Source organism: Trachemys scripta, chromosome 3, assembly GCF_013100865.1.
Source record: "Trachemys scripta elegans isolate TJP31775 chromosome 3, CAS_Tse_1.0, whole genome shotgun sequence".
NCBI classification, from domain to species: Eukaryota; Metazoa; Chordata; order Testudines; family Emydidae; genus Trachemys; species Trachemys scripta.
Window position 1 is genome coordinate 51,975,433 of NC_048300.1, and position 22,048 is coordinate 51,997,480.

Genomic DNA, 22,048 nt, shown 5'->3' on the forward strand with positions numbered 1-22,048 from the left:
AGTTACATGGACATTATTCTTTATTATTCTGGAGTAGGGGTATGTCTACACTGCAATTAACCACCCGCGGCTAGCCCATGTCAACTGACTTGGGCTCACAGGGCTAAGGCTATGGGGCTGTAAAACTGTGGTGTAGACCTGTGGTTCTCAAACTAGGGCCGCCACTTGTTCAGGGAAAGCCCCTGGTGGTCTGGGCCGGTTTTTTACCTGCCGCATCCGCAGGTTTGGCTCATCGCGACTCCCACTGGCCAAGGTTCACCGCTCCAGGCCAATGGGGGCTGCGGGAAGCAGCGCGGGCCGAGGGACTTGCTGGCCGCCCTTCCTGCAACCCCCATTGGCGTGGAGCGGCGAACCACGGCCAGTGGGAGCCGTGATCGGCTGAACCTGCGGACGCGGCAGGTAAACAAACCGGCCCGGCCCGCCAGAAGCTTTCCCTGAACAAGCGGCGGCCCTAGTTTGAAAACCACTAGGTTTTCATTCAGGCTCAGGCTAGAGTCAAAGCTCTAGGACCTCCATGGAGTCAGCCTGAGCCTGACCGTCTACACTGCAACCTCACAGCCCTACAGCCAAGCCCAGCAAGCCCAAGTCAGCTGACATGGGCCAATCACAGGTGTTTAATTGCATTGTAAACATACCCTAAGTGTCTTATTCTGTAAACATATAAGTATATGTGTAACTTTCTTCAAGTGACTACCCACACTGACTTCTACACAACTTGAGTACATTTATTCATCTTCTTAAGTGTTTGCAGGATCAAGCCTCATTCCTTGGATGAGCATTTGTATCTACTTAGTACACAGCATTGGTGGGTATCATACAGTACAAAAGCATTCTGAGATTTCAGTGCCAAATTTTGGAAACCTCTGTAATAACAAGAAATGAAAAAAATCAAGATTTGGAAAAATGTCAATCTTAGACTTACAGAGTTTTTTAAACAATCATCGTCCACATCAAAGTTTGATGTATCAGTTGGACTGCTGACTTCAGGGATGTAAGGTGCTTCACAGTTCCGAATGTTATCCCATTCAATCCCAACAAAAAATGGGTGGTTCTTAAAGTCTTCTATCCCATTTTGCCCAAGTCGATGCTCCCTGCTGCAAATGAGTCTTCGAATGAGGTCCTTGGCATTTTCAGACACATCTGTCACTTGTGCAGGAAACTGAAACCTCTCCTTAAAGAATAAAACAGGAGGAAGTAGTTTATTACCAAGAAAATGTCACAAAAGTCAGGTTCCATTGTGGTTGTTTCTGTACAGAAAAATAGGACTTTGCAAATACTCAGGCTCTCACTGTTAAACGAATGCAATAAGTTTCTAGGAAAAAATCTTCCCCAGATGATAAAAAGTATTGAAAATGCTATAACTGTCTCCTCCTTTTTTATTTATTCAAATGTATGTACATTTTTGGAATCTATCTTTGCCTCCAGGTGGAAGAATGTTTAAGGATCTCTTTCCTAAACCAACAAATGGATCCACTAGCAAAAAATAGAACAAGAAGAGTGATATAGCATAGCCAAGACGTACTCCTTGGAGTGAACTAATAGCCGCCACTGTATATCCAGGTTTTTAGTTTTGGACTATCTTATTCAAAAGCAAAGCCAGTTGCAATTCATAACCACAAAATGTACTATATGGAAACCAAATTTATATTTAAGATTTATGAACATGAATTCAATCATTACATAAGAACTTTCTTTCTAAATAGACCTTTAAGCTAACCCTTTTTATTCACTAAAATTAGTTCACAAAAGATAGAAAAAACACTAACTTTGTGGTTCATTATTTTCCCGTAGGTCTCCACCAAGGACTCTGCATAAAAGGGCGTTTCTCCATAAAGCATTTCATACATGCAAACACCTAGGGACCACCAGTCACACTCAGGTCCATACTTCCCTTTTCCATCTTCCATGGCCTGCAGGATTTCTGGAGAGATATAGTCTGGAGTTCCAACTGCCACCGAAGACTGGACCTGGGGAGTTAGCATTTCCATGAGTAAAAATGACATACACGGTTACAGACAGTAGTGCCGGTGGGTGTGGGGGTTGAAAGAGGTTGAGGAGTATCATGTGCATATGTAAGTTTGTAATTCAAATTATAATCAGTGAACTCTACTTCAAAAACAGGGCTTCTAAATAACAATTGATGAGAAAAAAAAATGTTCTCATGTGTCTGAGCCACTTCAATGTTTCAAACTTGAAGTTCTGAAAAAATTTATTGGGTATTCTAATAATTTACTTTTGCTGTGAACTGTGATGAATGCCAAAAAGAAGGCAGTTTCTGAGTTTTCAGTTATTATAAATTAATTAGCTCCCTGATAATCACACATATTAATTCAGATGCTTTGTAATACTCCAGGGTATGATTATCACACTGGAACTACATTCTTGTCACATACACCACACATTGTATAAGTTTAAACACAGCACTGCAATAGGATGAAGTGATATCAATGGTACCTGATTCTGCTTCTGCCAAAGCCCTGATCTGAGTGAAATCAATGAGTGCTTTGCCTGAGTAATGATTATGGCATGAGGCTCAAAATTGGGTGTCTTACACCTTTCCTATGGATATGTATTAATTTTGATTATATGCCCTCCCTTTATTAACTTTTATTAATGAAATGAAATAAAAATGCATTTAACAAAGACAGAATTCAAATAGAATCCAGATATATTTTGAACTGAAACCAAATACAGCCATATTATAAAACTGTACAAATGCCATCTCTGTCATTAATAAAAATGTGCACTTAAAAATGACATTTCCTTCACAAATAGGACTTCTTCGTGAGCAGAAATTTCACTGGCAAGTAGAGGACAGAAAGGAAGGGGGGTTGGAAGTGCAGGCCATGGTAAAGGACTTGGCCTTTGAGGGATATGATAGCTGTATCATTCTTTCTAATTTACCGTTCCATCTTCCATCAGTTTCAGACAAGAACCAAAATCTGCTAACCGAATATGTCCATTCATATCCATCAAGATGTTGTCTGGTTTAATGTCCCTGCAAATGAAATGTATTCAATAACTAGCATGAAGAAAAAACACAATGCATCCTCCTGGGCAATAACTTTGAAATTCGTTTTTTCATTCACTGGCAGTGCAAGATCATTAGATTGAGTGGCTCACTACATGACTTTATTCATAAAACACTTGCCATCCAGTAGGTACATACAGTTGGAAATTTTTCAATGAAGCATCTGGGGATTTAACCATGTAACTCCCATTAATCATAATAATAATAATCATGTGGTCAAACTCCACACATCACACACAATTTACACCTGTATACATATAAAGAAAACAATGGAAGAGTGTCTGCATAGTCCTATGCATTCCTTAGACTGTGCTATTATCTAATACTTCACTAAAATAACAAAGACGTCTAAATCATTTCAAGATGTCTAAAGGAGTATTCTTAAGTGACATATTGGCACTAGGCTAAGGGCTGGTCTACACTGGGTGGTGGCGGTGGGGGAAATCTCCCATATGTAACTGTGGAACAAAGTTACAACAAATAATTTATGCAGTATTAAGATTTAGCATCTTTCATCTATACATTTCTGTATTTCTATTATGTGTTCTCATGTCCAACACAAACACATTCTTTTATTCTAGTTCACATTATCCTCTCATAAGGCTAGCTGGACATTCAATCTGGAATTAGTGACAATGCCATTTCATAGACCTGCTGATAGGTCTCTGTGGAGAATCCTTCACTAGCTTACAGCCTGCCCATGAAACTGATGCTGATACCCTTGTGAGTAGTCAACTTGCGCTGTTTGAGAACCCACATTTATTTTCTGAGTCACACACATTTAAAAAAAAAATCTATTCAAACAAACCAACAAACTATGAGCACACAGAGCTACAGCTCTCCTGTAAGAAAGCAATGGTTTTACAAACCCCACATGAACTCTGAGAATTGTCATTCAACATTTCTTACGCCTAAACAATTAATTCAAGAAACCTGATGATCTGCCAGCCTAGTGGTGGGACTCCTGTATTATATTCTGTAAGCAACGGGATTGTAGGAACAGATGTCTTGTCTAACCTGACAGCCAGAACTTGGTGGCCATAAATAAATAGGGCCATGTTCATCATTGGCAGCTTCATGGAGCTGAACCCACATATGTCAGTTGTCTTTGATTCTGTATGTGCTGTTTCTGTGACACCATCGGCCACAATAATTTAATAGGAGTCAATTTGGGCTCTCTGGACCTAAAGTGTAAATCCATTGCTTGAAGTGGCATTATGACAGATTTACCCCAGCGTAATTAGGAACAGATTTTGGACCTTCACGTCCAAAGATCCTAGTTACAAAAGTACTCCCATGAAATACCTCTAAGAGGGAAGAGTGGATAAAATGAGGGCCATAAAAGAATATATAACTTGAGGAATTTACAACATAAACTCTGTTAAAGTACTAATATACGTCAAGCTTTTTCTTGTAACATCTCTGCTTCATAATCCACACACTGAAGCAGAGATGGCAGCCTGGCAGGAGGCAGAGTCTATACAAACCAGAGGCCAAGAACTGTGGATGAAACCTTGGGGGAATCCCAATCAGATAAATGGAATGGTTGACCCTTCATGAGCCGCTCATCCTCCTCTTCCCTTGCAGCAGGGACAACCACTGTGCTGTGCTACCATTACCTACTCCACCATAGAGATTCCTACATAATCCATGGGAATCTAATGCTATGAAAGAGGAATTAAGACTGGAGTGAGCAGATGAATACAATTTTTAAAATTCTTTCAATTTCCTATTAGTCACATGGGTAAGAATGATTATTTTTCATAAATATAGTAGCCAGATCCACAACTTCAATAAATCAGTGTAGCTCCATTGACTTCAATGGCGCTAGGCCAGCTGAGAATCTGGCCCAACATCTTTTGCATGCTTGACTTTGCAACCTTAATAATGTTCACTAATTCTGTCTCAAATCTATATAAGCCATGGGATTTAGAATTATGATCGACATCTAATAGATTTCAGGAGTCATTCTTTACAATTTAGTGGGCTTTTTTGTGGGGGGATTTGTTTTAGATTTTTTGGGGCAAGGGGGGAAGGTGGAGGAGGAAGAGTTGTGGGTATTTTTTTAAAATGTTAAATTTAAAAAAATCTTTGATGAAAGCAAGTTCAAAATATTTTTAAAATATGTATTAATTTTACAGCTCACTTTGTACTTAAGATAAATTTTTAAGAGTAATGCCAACTGTAATTAGCTGTTTGTGAATTTTTTATTTCACCAAATTAGGTCTTGGTTCCGCAAAGGGATCTGCATAGGTAGTGCCCTGCACGGATATAAAATTTGAGTCTGCATCCATCCATGATCTGCAAACATGGTTCACGGATATCTGCATCTGCAGATATCCATGGATATAAAGCTGATATCCACAGATTTGCAGGGCTCTATGCATAGTCAAAAGGTCCATCCTTGCACATACCTTTATAGGATTGTGCTCTTACTGTATAAATCTGACAGTTTTTTATCTGAGGCTTTCATGTCTCCCAGATAACTGAGTACACAGGGAATCTGAAATTCATATAACTGGGCCCAAATTCTGCATCTGACTGTGTGAGGGCACACCCATATGGAGACAAGGGCAGAACTAAGACCTTGGTGCTTAGGCATCTGGATAAGGTCCAAATGCAATATATCTTTTAATTATACAAATAATACAATAAATCATAATTAAAACACAAGTATAGCATTTTCCCATTAAACTGCATTTTAAAAAAATATGGCAAAGGTATTAAATTCTCATCCAACCCTGACCCAAAATATTCAAAAGGAAGACCATGAATTGACTGCCACAGCAATGTTAGCTTTCAAAGATTTGAGCTATTTATGAGGCATAAGAACAAAACAGGAAAAACTAGCAACTGAAAATACTAACTTTATTTCATTCTTATAATAACCTATAAATGACTAACATCTAAATTAGAGACAAGGTGGCTGAGGTAATACAGTATCTTTTATTGGACCAACTTCTGTTGGTGAGAGAGAGGAATTTTCGAGCTCACCCAGAGCTCTTAGACTTCTTAGCTCTGCTTAGAGCTCTGTGTGAGCGCGAATATTCGTCTTTCACCATCAGAAGTTGGTCCAATAAAAGATATCACCACGCCTAACTTGTCTCTCTAAAATCCTGGGACCAATATGGTTACAACAACACTGCATACAACCTATAAATGACTAATCAACTTTTTTTTCCAAATGTTGGCGAACAGTAAACTGAATTATTCACAGGCTGAGACCTTAGTAGGCTTTGCTATACCTCAGAAAAAATTTGTTAAGACTAATTTACAAACCTTTGTAATTAAAGGTTTATAATGGAAAAGATGATAGACTCTATAGCGCTAAGGGTAAAATGTCAAGCTTTACACACTTTTTATACTTTGCATTAACTTGTTATAGTTTGTAACAATAAAAATAGGGTTAATTTAGTGTTTTGAGGGGAATTTATTTTGTCAAAAACTGGTTGCTCTTTAGGTTCTGATACTGCACCATTAAAGTCAATGGGAGCTTTTACCACTTCAACAAGTGTAGTATCAAGCAGAAAATAAATTAATGCAGATTTATACAGATGCTAACATTTATTTGTTATGGTTGATATTGACAAAAGTACATGTTTTCAGTTTTCTGTCTACTTTCACAGATCGAAGCTCCTGATTCAATCATGACGCACATTAACAGAAACACTTATGTAAAAAGCAGAACTGTCCCTACAGCTAATTCCTCCTGACTGTCCCTTTCAAGGCAGTCTTTTGATTTTCACAAAGTTCTCAGATCAAATTATTACTGGACATTGGTCCACTTAATCCCCTACTTCACAAAAGTATTTGGAAGGGAACTCTTATTACTGAAGCTGTGAAGTTTCCTCATTGGTTATGCCTACGCCCTTCCTAGTCATGGAGATTGGTGTAAGTGCAAAGAATGAAGCAAACAGCATGCAAAAAGACAAGAAGAGGGTGGACATTCAAGGGGATCCCAGATCTCAGACAGCTATGCAAACCTGCATCTTCCTTGCCCACTACCCTTCAAAATGTGCTTTGACTTAGAAAAAGGATACCACAGAGTACAGGGCAGAGGGTTAATGTTGCCTTAAATATACTCAGTCCAGTATATTGCAAGTATAGGTTAATACTGCATTATCATGGGTACTGCTGCCAGTTAGTGTGGGTAGCTAACTTTTTAAAGATGATCAGAATAATTAGTAATGCTATGAAATAGGCACTTCTGACTCAAATCAAATGTAAAAACCAAACAGTCTTAGATCAATAGTATTTAGATCTTACTGTGTTTGGTATTCATATGCAGAAAAATACTGACTTGGAAGTAAAATACACAAAGAAAAAAAGCTCTATTTTCACAACATTTAGAAACAGCCACTGGTTTGGAGTGACTCACTCTAGCAAAGAGCTCCTGCCACTCTAGAAACACAGCAAATACATTTATCAAGAGGCAAGCAAGTATTATTAGAGGAATTACATTTTTCAAATCTCATTAGAGGGAACAACAAATAATGGCAAATTCTTAAAATGTAAACTGAAATAAGCATTTGAGCATCCAATAAGCAACATTCTTCAGTCCCAGTTTTGCTGAATGTTGCTGACACTTCATGTCAAAGAATTACTATTGCCAGTTTGAGATTTTTTTAAATTTATTTTACATTATCCCATCAAAGTACATTTCAGATAAAAAAACAGAAACACACTACCAATGCCTGGGGAAACAACTCTGGTGTGAAATGAGCTGCAAAAAGTAAATCTAAAATCAAATTGCATTTCAAAATCTGGACCAAGAACAAGATAAACAAAAACCAGGAATTACCTTTGAGGCACCGTTTACCCAAGTCATCTGTCTTTCAAGATATACCCAAGAGTATTTAAGAAAATATAGACAGTGAGTTCACAGATTCCACAAAAGAGAACCAAGAAAAATCTTGCTGTGATCGTCAGCATTACACGTGCATACACACACAAATTACACAAGGCACTGGAAATACTGTAGCTAAATACTTCTTTTTAAGAGTCATTTTTGACACCAGGCCAGATGTTCATGTCCCATAGGAAGGTGAGGAAAAACACAATATACTTCAGGCTTTTTCTGGTCACATCTCTGCTTCATCATCCACACACTGAAGCAGAGATGGTAGCCTTGTAGAAGAAGCAGGAGGCAGAGTCTATACAAACCAGAGGCCAAGAACTGTGGATGAAAATCTTGGGGGAATCCCAATCAGATAAATGGAATGGTTGACCCTTCATGAGCCGCTCATCCTCCTCTTCCCTTGCAGCAGGGACAACCACTGTGCTGTGCTACCATTACCTACTCCACCACAGAGATTCCTACATAATCCATGGGAATCTAATGCTGTGAAAGAGGAATTAAGACTGGAGTGAGCAGATGAATACAATTTTTAAAATTCTTTCAATTTCCTATTAGTCACATGGGTAAGAATGATTATTTTTCATAAATATAGGTAGCCAGATCCACAACTTCAGTAAATCAGTGTAGCTCCATTGACTTCAATGGCGCTAGGCCAGCTGGGAATCTGGCCCAACATCTTTTGGGTGCTTGACTTTGCAACCTTAATAATGTTTTTTTAACACTAATTTTAGAGTAATTTCCTAGGCTTTTTAAAAAAATCAAACTTAAAAGAAATTCCACTAGGTTAAATCATATTGACAACCATATATGTTAACAGTGGCGTTGGAACCTTTAAATCCACCACACAGATCTCTGCCACCTGAACTAATGGACTTAGTGATAGCAGTAGTAGGTTGTCATCCTCTATGTGGATTAGTACAAGAGGAGGAAGATACATACACTTTGCCAACAGGTTTCACAGATATTTGCTAATAGCAGAAGAGTGTTGAGACTCAGGATTTTGAGTTCCATTCTTGTTTATGACGGGAGTGTTACAGATCTTTCGGCTCTTGTTTTCCAGACACTTCTGACGCAGAGCTCTCTCTTCCTCTCTACCACACCCTCCCTGACTCCTCATCCCAGTCGCATCACCTAGCCACTCCTATTCTCCAGTGTCCATCCCAGTCCCTGTCTCCCCTTCCAGACTTCCCAGCTCAGTCCCAGTCTTCCCTCCACCCAGTATCTCCTTCAAGGCTCCTTCTTCCAATCTCCTTACCCACTCAGCCCCAGTCCCTCTGCCCCTTCCTCAACCAATCTCAACCTCCCCCGCATCTCCCACTGGCTCCTAGTCCTCTGACCCCTGTTCCATACACACAACTGGCTTCCGGTCTCCTTGCCTGGCCAATCCCAGCCTCCCCTGCACCAGCTATTCATCCAATCTCAGTCTTCTCCTCTCTCAGTCCCCACCTACTCCCATTTCCTTATCTCCCATTCCCAGTCCAAATCTCCTTGCTCAGGCAATCCCAGTGTCTCCCCCAATCTTCTGCCAGCTCCCGGCCTCTCCTCCTGACCCAGGTTAGTCATTTTGAATGCTGAATTACTCGAACAGTGTTCTGATATGGGATTATAGTAGGTGTTAGAGAAATCAAAATGAATGGCAATAATCCTACTAATGAACCAGACAGAAATTCTGTTTGTTTTACTAAGGCTCAAGAATAAACTATGACTATGAAATTTGGTAAATCTGTAGCAGCGTTTTATATCAGTTATTTAAAAAAAGCCTCATTTTATGTTCTGAAACCATCTGACTAGGTTCATTTCAGAGACACAAAATTACTATAGAAACATTAAGAACTTTGCAAACTGGAAATATGTATTATAATTGAATTTTAAGTAAAGTTAAAATTTGTAACATACTTCATTGCAAATGCTGGCATGTAAGATCCAAGGGAAAGCATATCTGTCAAGAGAACCACAGCAATTATGTAATGATTGTTTTTCAAGTATAGCTTCATTATAAGCCTGGGACTATTATTTCCAAAGGCAAACAGCACACCAGGTAATTTATTTTTATTTTTCTGTGAAGTCATAATGAATATTGAGAAATAAACTACATTTCTTACAGCTCACATAGAAAACCAGAAATCATGCAGGTAGCAATTTACTACTGTTACTGTTTTGTTTACTGGACTCTTAAATCACTACAGTTAAGTTTATTGCATAATTATGTTGGTGGTATCAAAGTCTGCTCAGGTACTTATCCACTCTACAAGTAATTGGATAACAGAATCCACCTGGAAAACTGCAATAGAAAAAACAAAGATTAAATTTATTAAGATTCTTGCTGTTTTAATCTCTTGCTCTCTCTCTCTCTCTCCTGGAACAAGTATCCCAGAATGGCTATGAAGAAGTGTCAGAGAGCACTATTATAAATGATTATGCCATTGGGCCAGCTTGCAGACATACATATTAAATTCACATGCTAAAAATTATTATGAAATTAATAATCCTAAAAATATCAGGAAACAATACAAAGAAAATGCTTTGCATAGTTTGATGAGCTTACAGCAAGAACTCTCAGGACGTGTGTTTGTCACACTTTATTTTATTTGTTTGTACGTTTGCATGTTCTTGACTTACAAAAAGGACTATCAGACTGAAACGGAACAACCGCAAGTCCTCCTTTGCAAGTTTTATATGTGTCACAGAGGCTATATGCTTGTGCAGCAGAGTCATGTGGGGCAAGAGAGCCAGAGTCTAGCCTCATGGGTTGTGATTTCCAGATTCTAACTGCTCACCTTCCAGGATCTACAATGGCTCACGCCCCACCTTTTGAAAGGGAAGAAACATTGGAGTAGCAGTGGTCAGACCACAGATCTGCCCTTCATTTCTGTGTCTTTTAGCACACATGAAGGAGAGGCTCTAGGTTTAAATTTAGTGACTTCAGTGGGGGTCCTGTATGAAGAATGATTCCAAGTAAAGTCCCTTTTACAGTATTACTCTATATTTAGAAAGATAGACAATGCTACTAGTTTATTTTAGTCTACTGGTTAAACGCATAGAGTGATCTCATGCATAAGCATTACTTCATCTTCATGTTAAAAATATATATAAATATAATGCAAATGAAATCGTATTTGATTTTGTAATTACCTCTCTCCCACATAATCAGTAAGAGTATGTCAACATTGCTATTAAACACCTGTGGCTGGCCTATGTCAGCAGACTCGGGCTCGCGGGTCTCAGGTTACAGGGCTGTTTAATTGTGGTGCAGACATTCGAGCTCGGGCTGGAGCCTGGGTTCTGAGACCCCGCAATAGGGGAGGGTCACACCCTAAGGGCAGGCCTACACCTAAAATGCTGCAGCGGCGCAACTACATAGATGCAGCTGTGCCAGTGTAGTGCTTTAGTGAAGAGACTACTATGCTGACGGGATAGCCTCTCCCATTCGTGTAGTTAATCCACCTCCATGAGAGGCAGTAGCTAGGTTGAAGACATCCACCCACCGACATAGTGCTGTGTACACTGGGGGTTAGGTTGGTATAACTGCATCGCTCAGGAATATGGTTATATCGATGTAAATTTATAGTGTAGACCTGGCCTAAGGCTCAAGGTGTACTATTGTTGCTAACCATTAAATAAAAAGCATGAGTATCAGGTATTACACAGTTTTTCTGTGAATTCTCCAAATTCTCAGTTTTTCTCTATGTCCCTCCTATCTGGGTTATAAAGTTAAAACCAAACTAGTTTGTGAAAAAATAGTGGTTTCAGGTATAGTTGCTAGACATTAGCACAGGGAAGCTGACCTTGATGGCTTACTGCTAACTGAGGGTCCTATAGAACATCATTTAATCATTATACATGTATGTGCATTTCCTACAATTACAAACCAAATGTCAGAAGCAGACATTTATTGGTTATAATTATGCACTCTTTACAATAGACAGCAATTCTCTTTGCCAAGCTACCTGCCCTAGGAAAAAATGCTAGCACAGATCTGCCTACCATAATTGCTGGACCTTCACTCCAGAGTTCCTTCCATACCAAAGATTTTCCCCTACTAGGACAGAAGGTTGGCAAACTGTGCCTCTCCCTTCTGCTGTTTCAGAAATACATTTCTTCCCCCGCTGCCCTTTGTTTGGTGCAATAAAACTACGCTCACGCCAAAAATAAATACATAAATAAAAATGAAGACACATTTACGTTTGGCTACTTTTCAACTAAAGAAGACCGTTTGTTGCTTACAAAGTTTTATTGATTAATACATTCAGCAACGCAGAACTGTGAGCCCTAAGAGACACTCAAAGCACTACATTTGGTGATCTTCCAACAAGCCTGGGAGTCACTTGATTTGGATTGGTCACAGTTAAACATACAGCAATTCAAGTGAGAAAATCTACTGCTATTTTCCATTACATTGTGCTGGGTTATATCAAATGCTGGAGTTGCCATATTCTGCCAATTTAAGCTTATCTCAACTCCAGCAAGCAAAGCTAGAAATAAGCTCCACCTGGCAAAAACAGCAGCATGCACTGCAGCCAGATTAGGTTTGGGTAATCGGCAGCTATTCTTCAGTAATCCCAGTAAAAGAGGCCGCTCACGATAGCAGCACAAGAAAAATGGACTTCGTTACACTCCTATGACCAAGCCTCTTATCAAGGCTTCACTGTATCTCTACCTAAACAGACACGCCCTTCCCCCATGTGTGGGACCCATAAAAACTTAATTCACTTAAACTCAGAATCACCTTTTGATCAAAATATATTTACCTGTATTAATATTATTAACACAGTGCCCAAACACCACCATTATGTTTACATATAAATCAGACTCTGCTGTATGAAGCTGACAACATAAGGGTTTGAACCTGCAAAGATGTAAGCATGTGAATAGTTTTGAAGTCAATAAGACATGTCTAAAGTTTGCAGGATTGAGCCCTTCATAGGCAAAATACAATCAACAGGGGATAAATGGAACAGATTCTACACACTGTATTTTTGTAGGGCAGATTTATAATTTTCATTTTTTAGAAAAACCTTATCCTATGATTGTAAACTCTACTCTATTTTCTTATTAGCTGTTACTTAATATAGCCTTTACCACCCAGTTGCTCTCAGTATCACTCTAAAAATTCACCTCTAGTTTAGAAGAATCCCAATACTTTAAGAGCCCAATCTAAACTCCCATTAAAGTTAATGGACAGACTCCCATTGAATACAATGAGAGCTGAATCAGTCCTCAAGGGAACAGCTCCCAAGCCCTTGGAAACTGGTATATTTATTGAAAATGGGTATATGATTTTACAATGTATATCGTTTTATACACAACAAATTAAGATTATTATTGGTAGTAGTATTACAATGGTGCATACAGGCTTCAACAGAAATCAGGGCACCAATGTACTAGGCACTACATACACATACTAAGACAGAGACCACGAAGAGCCAACAAGTTAAACAGACTAAAAAGATATAGGATGGGAGAAAAGCAGTATTTTTTCCAAACTTTACTAAGGTACATATACCTCATTCAAGGTTGCAGAGTCAGGAGTTGAACCCAGATCTCCTGAGTCTCAAGATATACATAATTTAGACCAGGGAATCTCAAACTTCATTGCACCACAACCCCCTTCTGGCAACAAAAATTACTACAAAACGCCAGGAGGGGGGACAGAAGCCTGAGCCTGCCCGAGCCCCGCCACCTTGGGGGGTTGGGGGCACAAAGTCAAATCCCGAGCCCCATCAGCCCTAGTGGGGGGGGCCAAAGCCGAAGCCCAAGGGCTTTAGCCCCAGGAAGGTGGCCTGTAACCTGCGCCCTGCTGCTCAGGGCTGAAGCCGTCAGGCTTTGGCTTTGGCCCCAGGCAGTGTAGGGCTCGGGCTTGGATCCCAGCAAGTCCAAGCCAGCCTTGGCGACCCCATTAAAATAGGGTTGCAACCCTCTTTGGGGTCCCGATCCACAGTTTGAGAACCCCTGATCTAAACTTAAGGAGACCCTGGTATTTTAGGGGGTTTATTTTAGTCAATTATGTATTTTATTTTTCATTATTAAAAAAAACATCCTACTCCGGAGAATTACACTGTTCTTTAAACTAATTTCTGCTGTTCAGACAGCTATCTGGGAAAGGCCAAACTATTTACCTCCTGGTATCTGGTTTTCTTTATGAATTTCAAATGTTAATAAAGCAAGCAACAACACACAAGAGGGTGTGTGTTCGCCAGCCAACATATACACACTTTGGGTGTGCTCAGATATGAAGGTTCATTCCTGAACACATATACTGTGTGCACATACTGGCTGATGAATATATCCTGGCGTTTTTCAAATAACTTATAAATTGGTCTTCTGAAAAAGCAAACAATTTAAAAACATTTTACTGTAGCATCTTAAAAAACTAATTTGCCAAAGAAAATTGTTGCATTTTATATTTATTTGCTGTAAAATACTGGATGTCTCCAAAATGTTGTAGTCCTAGAATTAGGGTTAATTAAAAAACAAAACAAAAAAACACCTGCTTTTGTCTGAGGGTGTGTTGAAAACTCTCAATCTTTTTCTTTTCTTTTGCTTCTTACTTAAAAAAATAAAAATAAAAAATAAGATCCCTGTCAGCTGGAGAGTGATCATGGCTTCAAAGTAGTTATAGTTCAGGCTGCTACTGTTTCTCCTCCAAAGTCCCAAACAGCTGATAGAAGAGTTTGTGAGGGTGGGTTGGCTTTTATTTGCAGAACATGCCCCCTTCTCCTATCACTGTGAAGAAACAGCAGTTCAGAACCTTTATATTGTTGTTGAAGAAGCACCTCTATCCTTCTGCCAACCTCACGGAACAGCAACAGGAAGGCTTTTTGATTTGGTTTGTAAAGAAACATGGTTTTAAATCGAAGGCATTTACAGTATTTAAGCTATAATTTAGATTTTAAAAGTTCCAAATTTAAAAAAAATCAATTTGGACAAGATTGCAATGCACAAAATTTGCTCACTTAATGCACACACATATAGAGATAACTAGTGAGTCTGATGTCACCTACATTAACATGATGGGCTCTCAAGCACTTGTAACCTCTAAAGAAAAAGCACTAGGCATCGACACAGGCAGTTCAATGAAGATGGTTGATCACTGAACTGTAGTAGTTATAAAAAGCAAACAGGATCCTAAACTATTATAAGGGGATAGAGACAGAGGGCTTGTCTAGATGGTGTGTTAGTCTACACTAGAGGGGTAAAAATTCTAGGACGCACTAGAATTTACACCCCTCTAGTTCAGACTAATGCACCATCAAGACAATCCCTAATAGCTCAGAAAAAAGCTATAAAACAATGCTTTATCTCCAACCACATTCAGTTTCCATTGCATCACCTCAAATCAGATTAACTGAAATGGAAATGACTAGGGCAGTGGCTCCCATATATCACCTTAAAAATTGTTGTGACGTGACAGTGTGGAACATTAAACTCATGAACCAACAGTAATACATGTGCCAGAGTTTAGGAAACCCTGGATTGGAGTCTGATCCAAAGCCCACTGAAGTCAAAGGATGAGGCAGTGGAGCTCAGATGTCCTTGCTGTTCCTGAATGTTAGGTACAGAGCAATGTAGTTTCAGAGTCAATTTCCCCACAAACACCACTTACAATAACTAGATCAGAAGGATTTTGTGTGAATACTATCTATACCACTTCAAACTATTGGCACTATTATGCCTGCTTTAATGTAGAACAGCCCATAATATTTAATTCAAACAAAAATTGTAGCTGTTTTACCAGATTCAAATTAATTTTTGAGACTAATATGAACGTACTTTAGAAAACAAACAATCAATTAAACTGCTTGTCCAGGGTGTTTAAATTCATACTGGAATCCCACTGACTGTTCAGACTGTATACTAGTTTTTCTGTCTATTTCAACATGTTTATACCATATGCTTTATTTTAAAAAGCAACAACTTGTGGGAAACAGAACACACTTCAAATATCTGGGGACAAAATCTCTCTTTAGATATGCACATGGGGATTTTATGGACTCATCTGTGTGAAGTGCACAGCAATAAGTTTTTGATAGTATAATAATGCAGATATAAAAAAATGGTGGAAGGAATACTGTGTGTTATATAATTACTTATGCTATGTCCAGTCAGCTCTGTGCACTATTTGGCATATATTAATTTCTATAGTTTAAAATAGCTGGGCTTTTAAAATTTAATTTGGCTTTTTATTGGCATTTTTTACCTGGCAAGAAGCCCTATGGCAAAATAAAATGTCGTAATTAAAATAAATAAAAAAGAAAAATTATGGTGAGTGATTTATGAAGGTTAATAGAATACAAAACTGAAGACAGCAAAATTTTGATTACCTTGAAGGTTTTGCAAAAAAGGGAGGTAATAAGAAAATTATCCATTTTATTAAAAATAAAAGCCATTTTAAGACCACTGTTTTGGTCTGAAGACTCCAACCATTATCAGGGGAAATTAGTAAAAATTGCTGCTAGCTGGATTCAATTTGTAAACCTCAAGGAGGAGACAATCATGAGGAAATGAGATAAATAATCGTCAGCTGGAACAAGATAAATTGTGACATAATTACAGAATAGTATTCCAAGGCTCTGGAGGTACCATGCCATTCATTAATCAAAGCTAATCCAGAATTACAATGTTTAATTATTTGCAAAGCTTCTTTTTCAATTTTCTGTCTCCACAAGAGGATGATGTTTTAATATAATGCAAAATCTCAACGTTCAATTCTCAAATGCATTTAGGACAAGATTTTATATATATAGTTGCAATAGTATTTATAGTTTCATGTTTCTTTGGCCAGTGATAGAATGTTCATTTAATTTAATCAATGTAAACCAAGCCATAGTAACTGGTGGTCTTCAAGGTTATGTCTACACTGCAATAAAAGACCCACGGCACCAAGCCTCAGAGCCTAGGTCAACAGTCTTAGGCTCATGCGACTCAGACTGTGGGGCTAAAAATTGCAGTGTAGACATTCAGGCAACCAGAGCCTGAGCTCTGAGACTCTTTCCCCTCACAGGATCTCAGAGCCCAGGCTCCAGTCCAAGCCCAAATGCCTAAACTGCAATTTTTTAGCCCCATAGCCCGAGCCCTGCTAGCCTGAGTGAGCTGACCCAGGCCAGGCCATGCACAGGTCATTCATTTATTGCAGAGTAGACATACCCAGAGATAACATTTACACTCTTATTGGAAGTTACAGTTGGCATGGTTTCAATCATAGAGTATACAGGGTCTTTGCCTAAACCTTAACACACATGAATCACTTTTAAGGGTGAGAGGATAGTTCTGGAAGTAATAACTTCCTGTCCCCAAACTGATGATCAGTTCAATCCTGTGCATGTAAGCAAGAATTACCATGGTTAAGCACCTAAATTTAATTTATATTCTTAGCTCTAGATTCACAAAAGGACATAGGAACCTAACTGCCACTTTTGGTGCCTACATCCCAGAATCAGGCCCCACTGGGATTCACAAAACCCATGCTAAGCTGCCGCTGAACCCTGTAGATATCTCAACCCACTTGGCGCCTACATTTTTGCAATAAAAGTTCCCTAGGCACCTACGTTTCTGCCTCTGCACATGCGCACTGCAGCCTCATGCTAGGCACTTGGACATCTCAGCCCCAGTATGACACATGAACAGGGGGAAGGCAGGTGTTCCGCTGCATAACTCGCCTGCAGGGCCTAATCCAGTAGGTGAGATCCAAGCATGTTTACTGGATTGGGGCCCCACAGGCAAGCTCACACAACGTGAGTGAATGTCTGTGTGTCAGAGGAAGAGACCCTCCTTCATAACTTTTTGGCCAATGGTCCCCACCTGGGACGTAGGAGACCCCCAGTTCAAGTCCCCTGTCTGCCTCAGAGGGAGAGGGGATTTGAACAGGGAGCTGCCATGTCTCAGACAAGTGCTCTAACCACTGGGCTATAGGCTGGGCTATAGGCTCTAACCACTGGGCTATAGACTATTCTGATGTGGAACTCTCTCGGTCTTTTTTGTTGAAGCTGTTCCATGGAGGATAAATAACTAAAAAGTTATAGGAGCACAGGGACTGGATTCTTCACATCCTGGGTGAGTACCCTAACCACTGGGCTAAATGTTATCAGGGAAGTGGTCCCCCCTCCCACCAGCCCCTTGCAAAAACAGCAGCAAGGGAGGGTTTGCAGCTGAGAATCCCAAGCACAGAGAGGTGTCTCCCTCCAGCCCAAGCGTAGGGCCAACCTCTGTGAGAGGGGTGTGGCTTGGACATACGCCTCACTTTGGCATCTCCCACTGGCTAGCTTTGCCAAGTGTGTTGACTTTTGTGAATCCCATTCTTAGGGCTTATCTCCCTCCAATCATTGCTTAGGGAAGCCCAACTGCCTCGCTCAGGCTTGTAAATACCATGATTTTTTTTAGGTGCCTAAAAGTTAGGTGTGGCGAATCTGAGCATTGCTGTGCTTAAGATCCTTTGTGAATCTAGCCCTTAGGGTCTTCTAATGTTATTAGGATTTCTGCCATTAGAGCTCTGTAGCAAAAGTTGTCTTACTCATATCACTCTCAACAATAATGTCTAAAGAAGAGGACTGAAAGCAACTGAGAGTCATTCTGCATGCCTCATCTTTTTGATACAGTTTCCCCACCACAAAAAAAAAAAAAAAAAGGAAGTTTATATATACACATGTTATTTTTATACATCTACCAGAAGAGCTGCTGAGAAGCTGTGAAAGAACAGAAAACTCCATGGACTTCACTATGCAGATTTAATTTCCCGGTGCACCATTTAAATACTATGGTGATGGGTAAGAAGGATGGTCTCGTCAGGTGCTGTAGGGGAACACAGAAGTCCTGATTCAGTTGCTCCCTCAGCCACAGATTTCCTGTGCGACCTTGTGAAATTCACTTGATTTATCATGTATCTCATTTCCCCATCTGTAAAATGAAGATAACACTTCCCTACCTCACAGAGTGTTGTGAGGTTAAAATCCATTAATGATTGCGATGGCGGGGTGCCTCACAATGAGAAGGACCACACAAACACCCTTCTAAATGGACAGGTGAATGATACTGAAAAATCTAAGACATAGGAGATCTGTGTTTCAATTCCTGATGCTGCCATAGACTGTGTGCATGAATCTGAACAACTTATTAAATGCTCTGTGCCTCAGTTTCCCTATCTGTAAAATGAGAATAATACATATTTCACAGGGGAGTTATGAGATTTACTCCATTAATGTTTGTGAACTGTTTTGAGATCCACAGATGGAAGGTTCTATAGAAATGCAAATTTTTATTATAACACTAACGTAAGCTTTACACACCGCCTCTTAACTGTTTCCTTTAGATCCTTATACACTGAATCAAGTTATTAGTAACTTTTGGCCTGATCCTGCTTCCATTTTAAGTCAGTGGAAAAAATCCCACAACAGGCCCATTATTTACTAATTTTCCTTAAAGATGGTCCGAGCCTGCAGACTAAAATGTTAGGCTTAGAATAGCTTTTGGTTTTGTTTTTAATAAAAAAAAGTATGTAGTTCTGGATCACTTTCCTCCAACATCCTTTTGGCAAAACCTCAGAGGTAACCTAAATATTTTTAAAAGAAGTATTCTCATTTTTATATACAGAGAAGACACTGTACAACAGATTAGTATCTTAGACAAGCAAACAATGTGGAGCACCATGTCAAAACTGAGCAAAAGAATGTGTATGCAACTAAGCCATTATAAATGAAACACAGTTTCAAAGCCACTGAGGAGTGTCAAACCAGCTCAAATATTCTTTCCTTTCTTGTTGCCACTCTAGTATTGGGGAAGTCTAGGACACAGACTCAACCAACCACCTTTTTGCCTCTTTCAACTCCCTTCTTAAACCATTCCCCCCTCGTCCCTGTCTGCTTAGTACCTTGCTGACTTTTTCAATTAAAAAGTTGTAAGATCTGATAGGAATTCCCTTCACCTTCCCCTATTTTCCTTCTCCCTATTCTCCTTCACTGAAATTACAGATTCTCCTCTGCTCTCCTCCTCTAATCCTTCCACCTGTCTCAACAACCTCTCCCATCCTATTTTCTGATTTCCTCTACTCCCATGGTCATGTCTTCCCCACTTTCTCTTCAACCTCTAACTCTCCTCTAATTCTTTCCTCTCACAACACCCAATTGCTTCTCTAACTGCTGCCCCATATCCTTTCTTCCCTTCATTTTCAAAGCTACTCAATGTACTGCCTACACCTGCTGTCTGGCATTCCTTTCCCAGACTCACTTCAATACAGCTTTTGACCTCTATACTCCATCGAGACTGTTCTCAAAGTCTCCAGTGTTTTCCTGACCAAACCTCAGCACCAGTATTGCATCCTCACCTTCCTCAACCTACCAACTGTACCCTTAACCCTGAAATCTTATGCTCCCTTGGTGTATGTGATTCTGTCCTCCCCTGCTTCTCTTCCTACCTCTCTAATTTCTCTTTCTGCGTTTAATTCAGAGGATCCTTCTCATCCCCCTCCAACTTTTAGTGGGAGTCCCATAGGATACTCTCCTTCACTCTCGCCTCTCCTCCTACACACTATTTCTGATCAATTTCATTCAAAAACAAAACTTCAACTTTCATCTCTACACTGACTACTCCCAGATTTTCCTCTCCACTCCAAGCCTGTCCTCCTTCTATCCAACCTACAATCTCTGCCTGTCCTTCTGACATCTCCGTGTGGATGTCCAACCATCAGATAAAGCAACACATGGGGATTGTGGCCTGTAGGTGCCACTTTAGTACAAACAGCAGTAAATACTACTAATAATACTGCTGTTTAATAGCTGTAATCAGGTAAGTAACCCCACTGAATTCTTACTTGTATGATGAAGGCCAAAAGATTTACCTAAAATTGAACAGCAACAGGGGCTACCACATCTTGGAAGTTACTGAAGCTACATATGTGAGTAAAGTAAGTAAGTTTTGTCTCCAAATCAACGGCAGAGTTGTGAATTAGAGCCCTGGTGGCCCCCAGTCCCCTGCACTAACCCTTTGGCCACACTGAAATGTGTAATATGAAGTGATCAATAGTGAGAAGTATCATTTAATTGAAATTCAATTTATGGGCTTTTATTGATTTATGGGTTATTTTTTGACACAAATAAGGTAACATTCTTAAAAGACAACAGCCAGGCTCACTGACCGGGGGTGGGTGGGGGATGGAAGATTGGGCCTGGTGACTTAAAAAGGCTGCAATAGCAGCGGCAGCAGCCAGGAGCCCCAGGCCCTTTTAAATCACACGGGCGGGCCGCAGGTCTCCTAGGCATAGGTGCTGAGTGGGTGCTGAGAACCCACCAGCGCTGATCAGCTTGTCCCCATCCCCCGCAGTGCCTCCCGCCCACTGCGGTCAGCTGTTTAGCGGCATGCTGGAGGCACTGGGGGGAGGGAAAGAGGGAGAGTGGGGGTGGGAAGAGGCGGGTGGGAGCAGGCCTGGGCGACACATGGCCCAGATGCCGGGAGTGGAAGGTGGGGGACCAGACCCTTCTAGCTACTGAGATGCTGCTCTGCAGCCCTGCGTGGTGACAGCCTGGCTGGGGAGGTGCAGGGTTACCATATTTCAACAATCAAAAAAGAGGACACAGGGTGCCGCCCTAGCCCCGCCCCCCCACTTCCCACCCCCCTCAGAATCCCCCTACCCTCTACTTGTCCCCCCCACACCCTAACTGCCCCCAGGACCCCACCCCCTATCTAAGTCTCCCTGTCCCCTGCCTGCCCCAACCGCTCTCTACACCCCCCTTTCTCCTGACAGCCCCCCCAGAACCTCTGACCAATCTAACCCCCCGTTCCCTGTCCCTTGCCTGCCCCAACCGCTCTCTACACCCCTTCTCCTGACAGCCCCCTCAGAACCCCCGACCAATCTAACCCCCCCCCCCGTTCCCTGTCCCTTGCCTGCCCCCCCACACCAGGCCGAGGAAGAGCTGCGGGCTCCATGTGCAGCCAAACAAATAAGGCGCTGCTCTGTGGGGGAGGAGGGAGCGGGGCATGGGGAGGGACTCTGGCTGCTAGAGGCCCCAGTGGCTGCGAACGGCTTTCAATCAGGCACAGCCGTCCAATCAGCCACACCGCACTCTGCATGAGGGGAAGGGGGAAATCCCGGACATTTCTACCTTATTAGAAATCCCCCCCGGATGGCCATTTAAAGCTAAAAAAGCCAGACATGTCGGGGGAAACCCGGACGG

At 40.7% G+C, this 22,048-nt stretch overlaps 1 protein-coding gene across 9 annotated transcripts in view; it reads right to left on the reverse strand.

Moving 5' to 3' along the window:
* Positions 1-22,048, reverse strand: part of CDC42BPA (CDC42 binding protein kinase alpha) — a 337,912-nt gene that overhangs the window by 139,383 nt on the left and 176,481 nt on the right. For all 9 annotated transcript variants that reach the window (XM_034764724.1, XM_034764720.1, XM_034764722.1 and 6 more), the window contains exons 6-8: positions 2,905-2,998; positions 1,767-1,967; positions 923-1,171 (exon numbers count right to left, since the gene is read on the reverse strand). In XM_034764724.1, the coding sequence (XP_034620615.1) occupies positions 923-1,171; positions 1,767-1,967; positions 2,905-2,998 (544 nt within the window). The remainder of the gene's footprint in view (positions 1-922; positions 1,172-1,766; positions 1,968-2,904; positions 2,999-22,048) is intronic.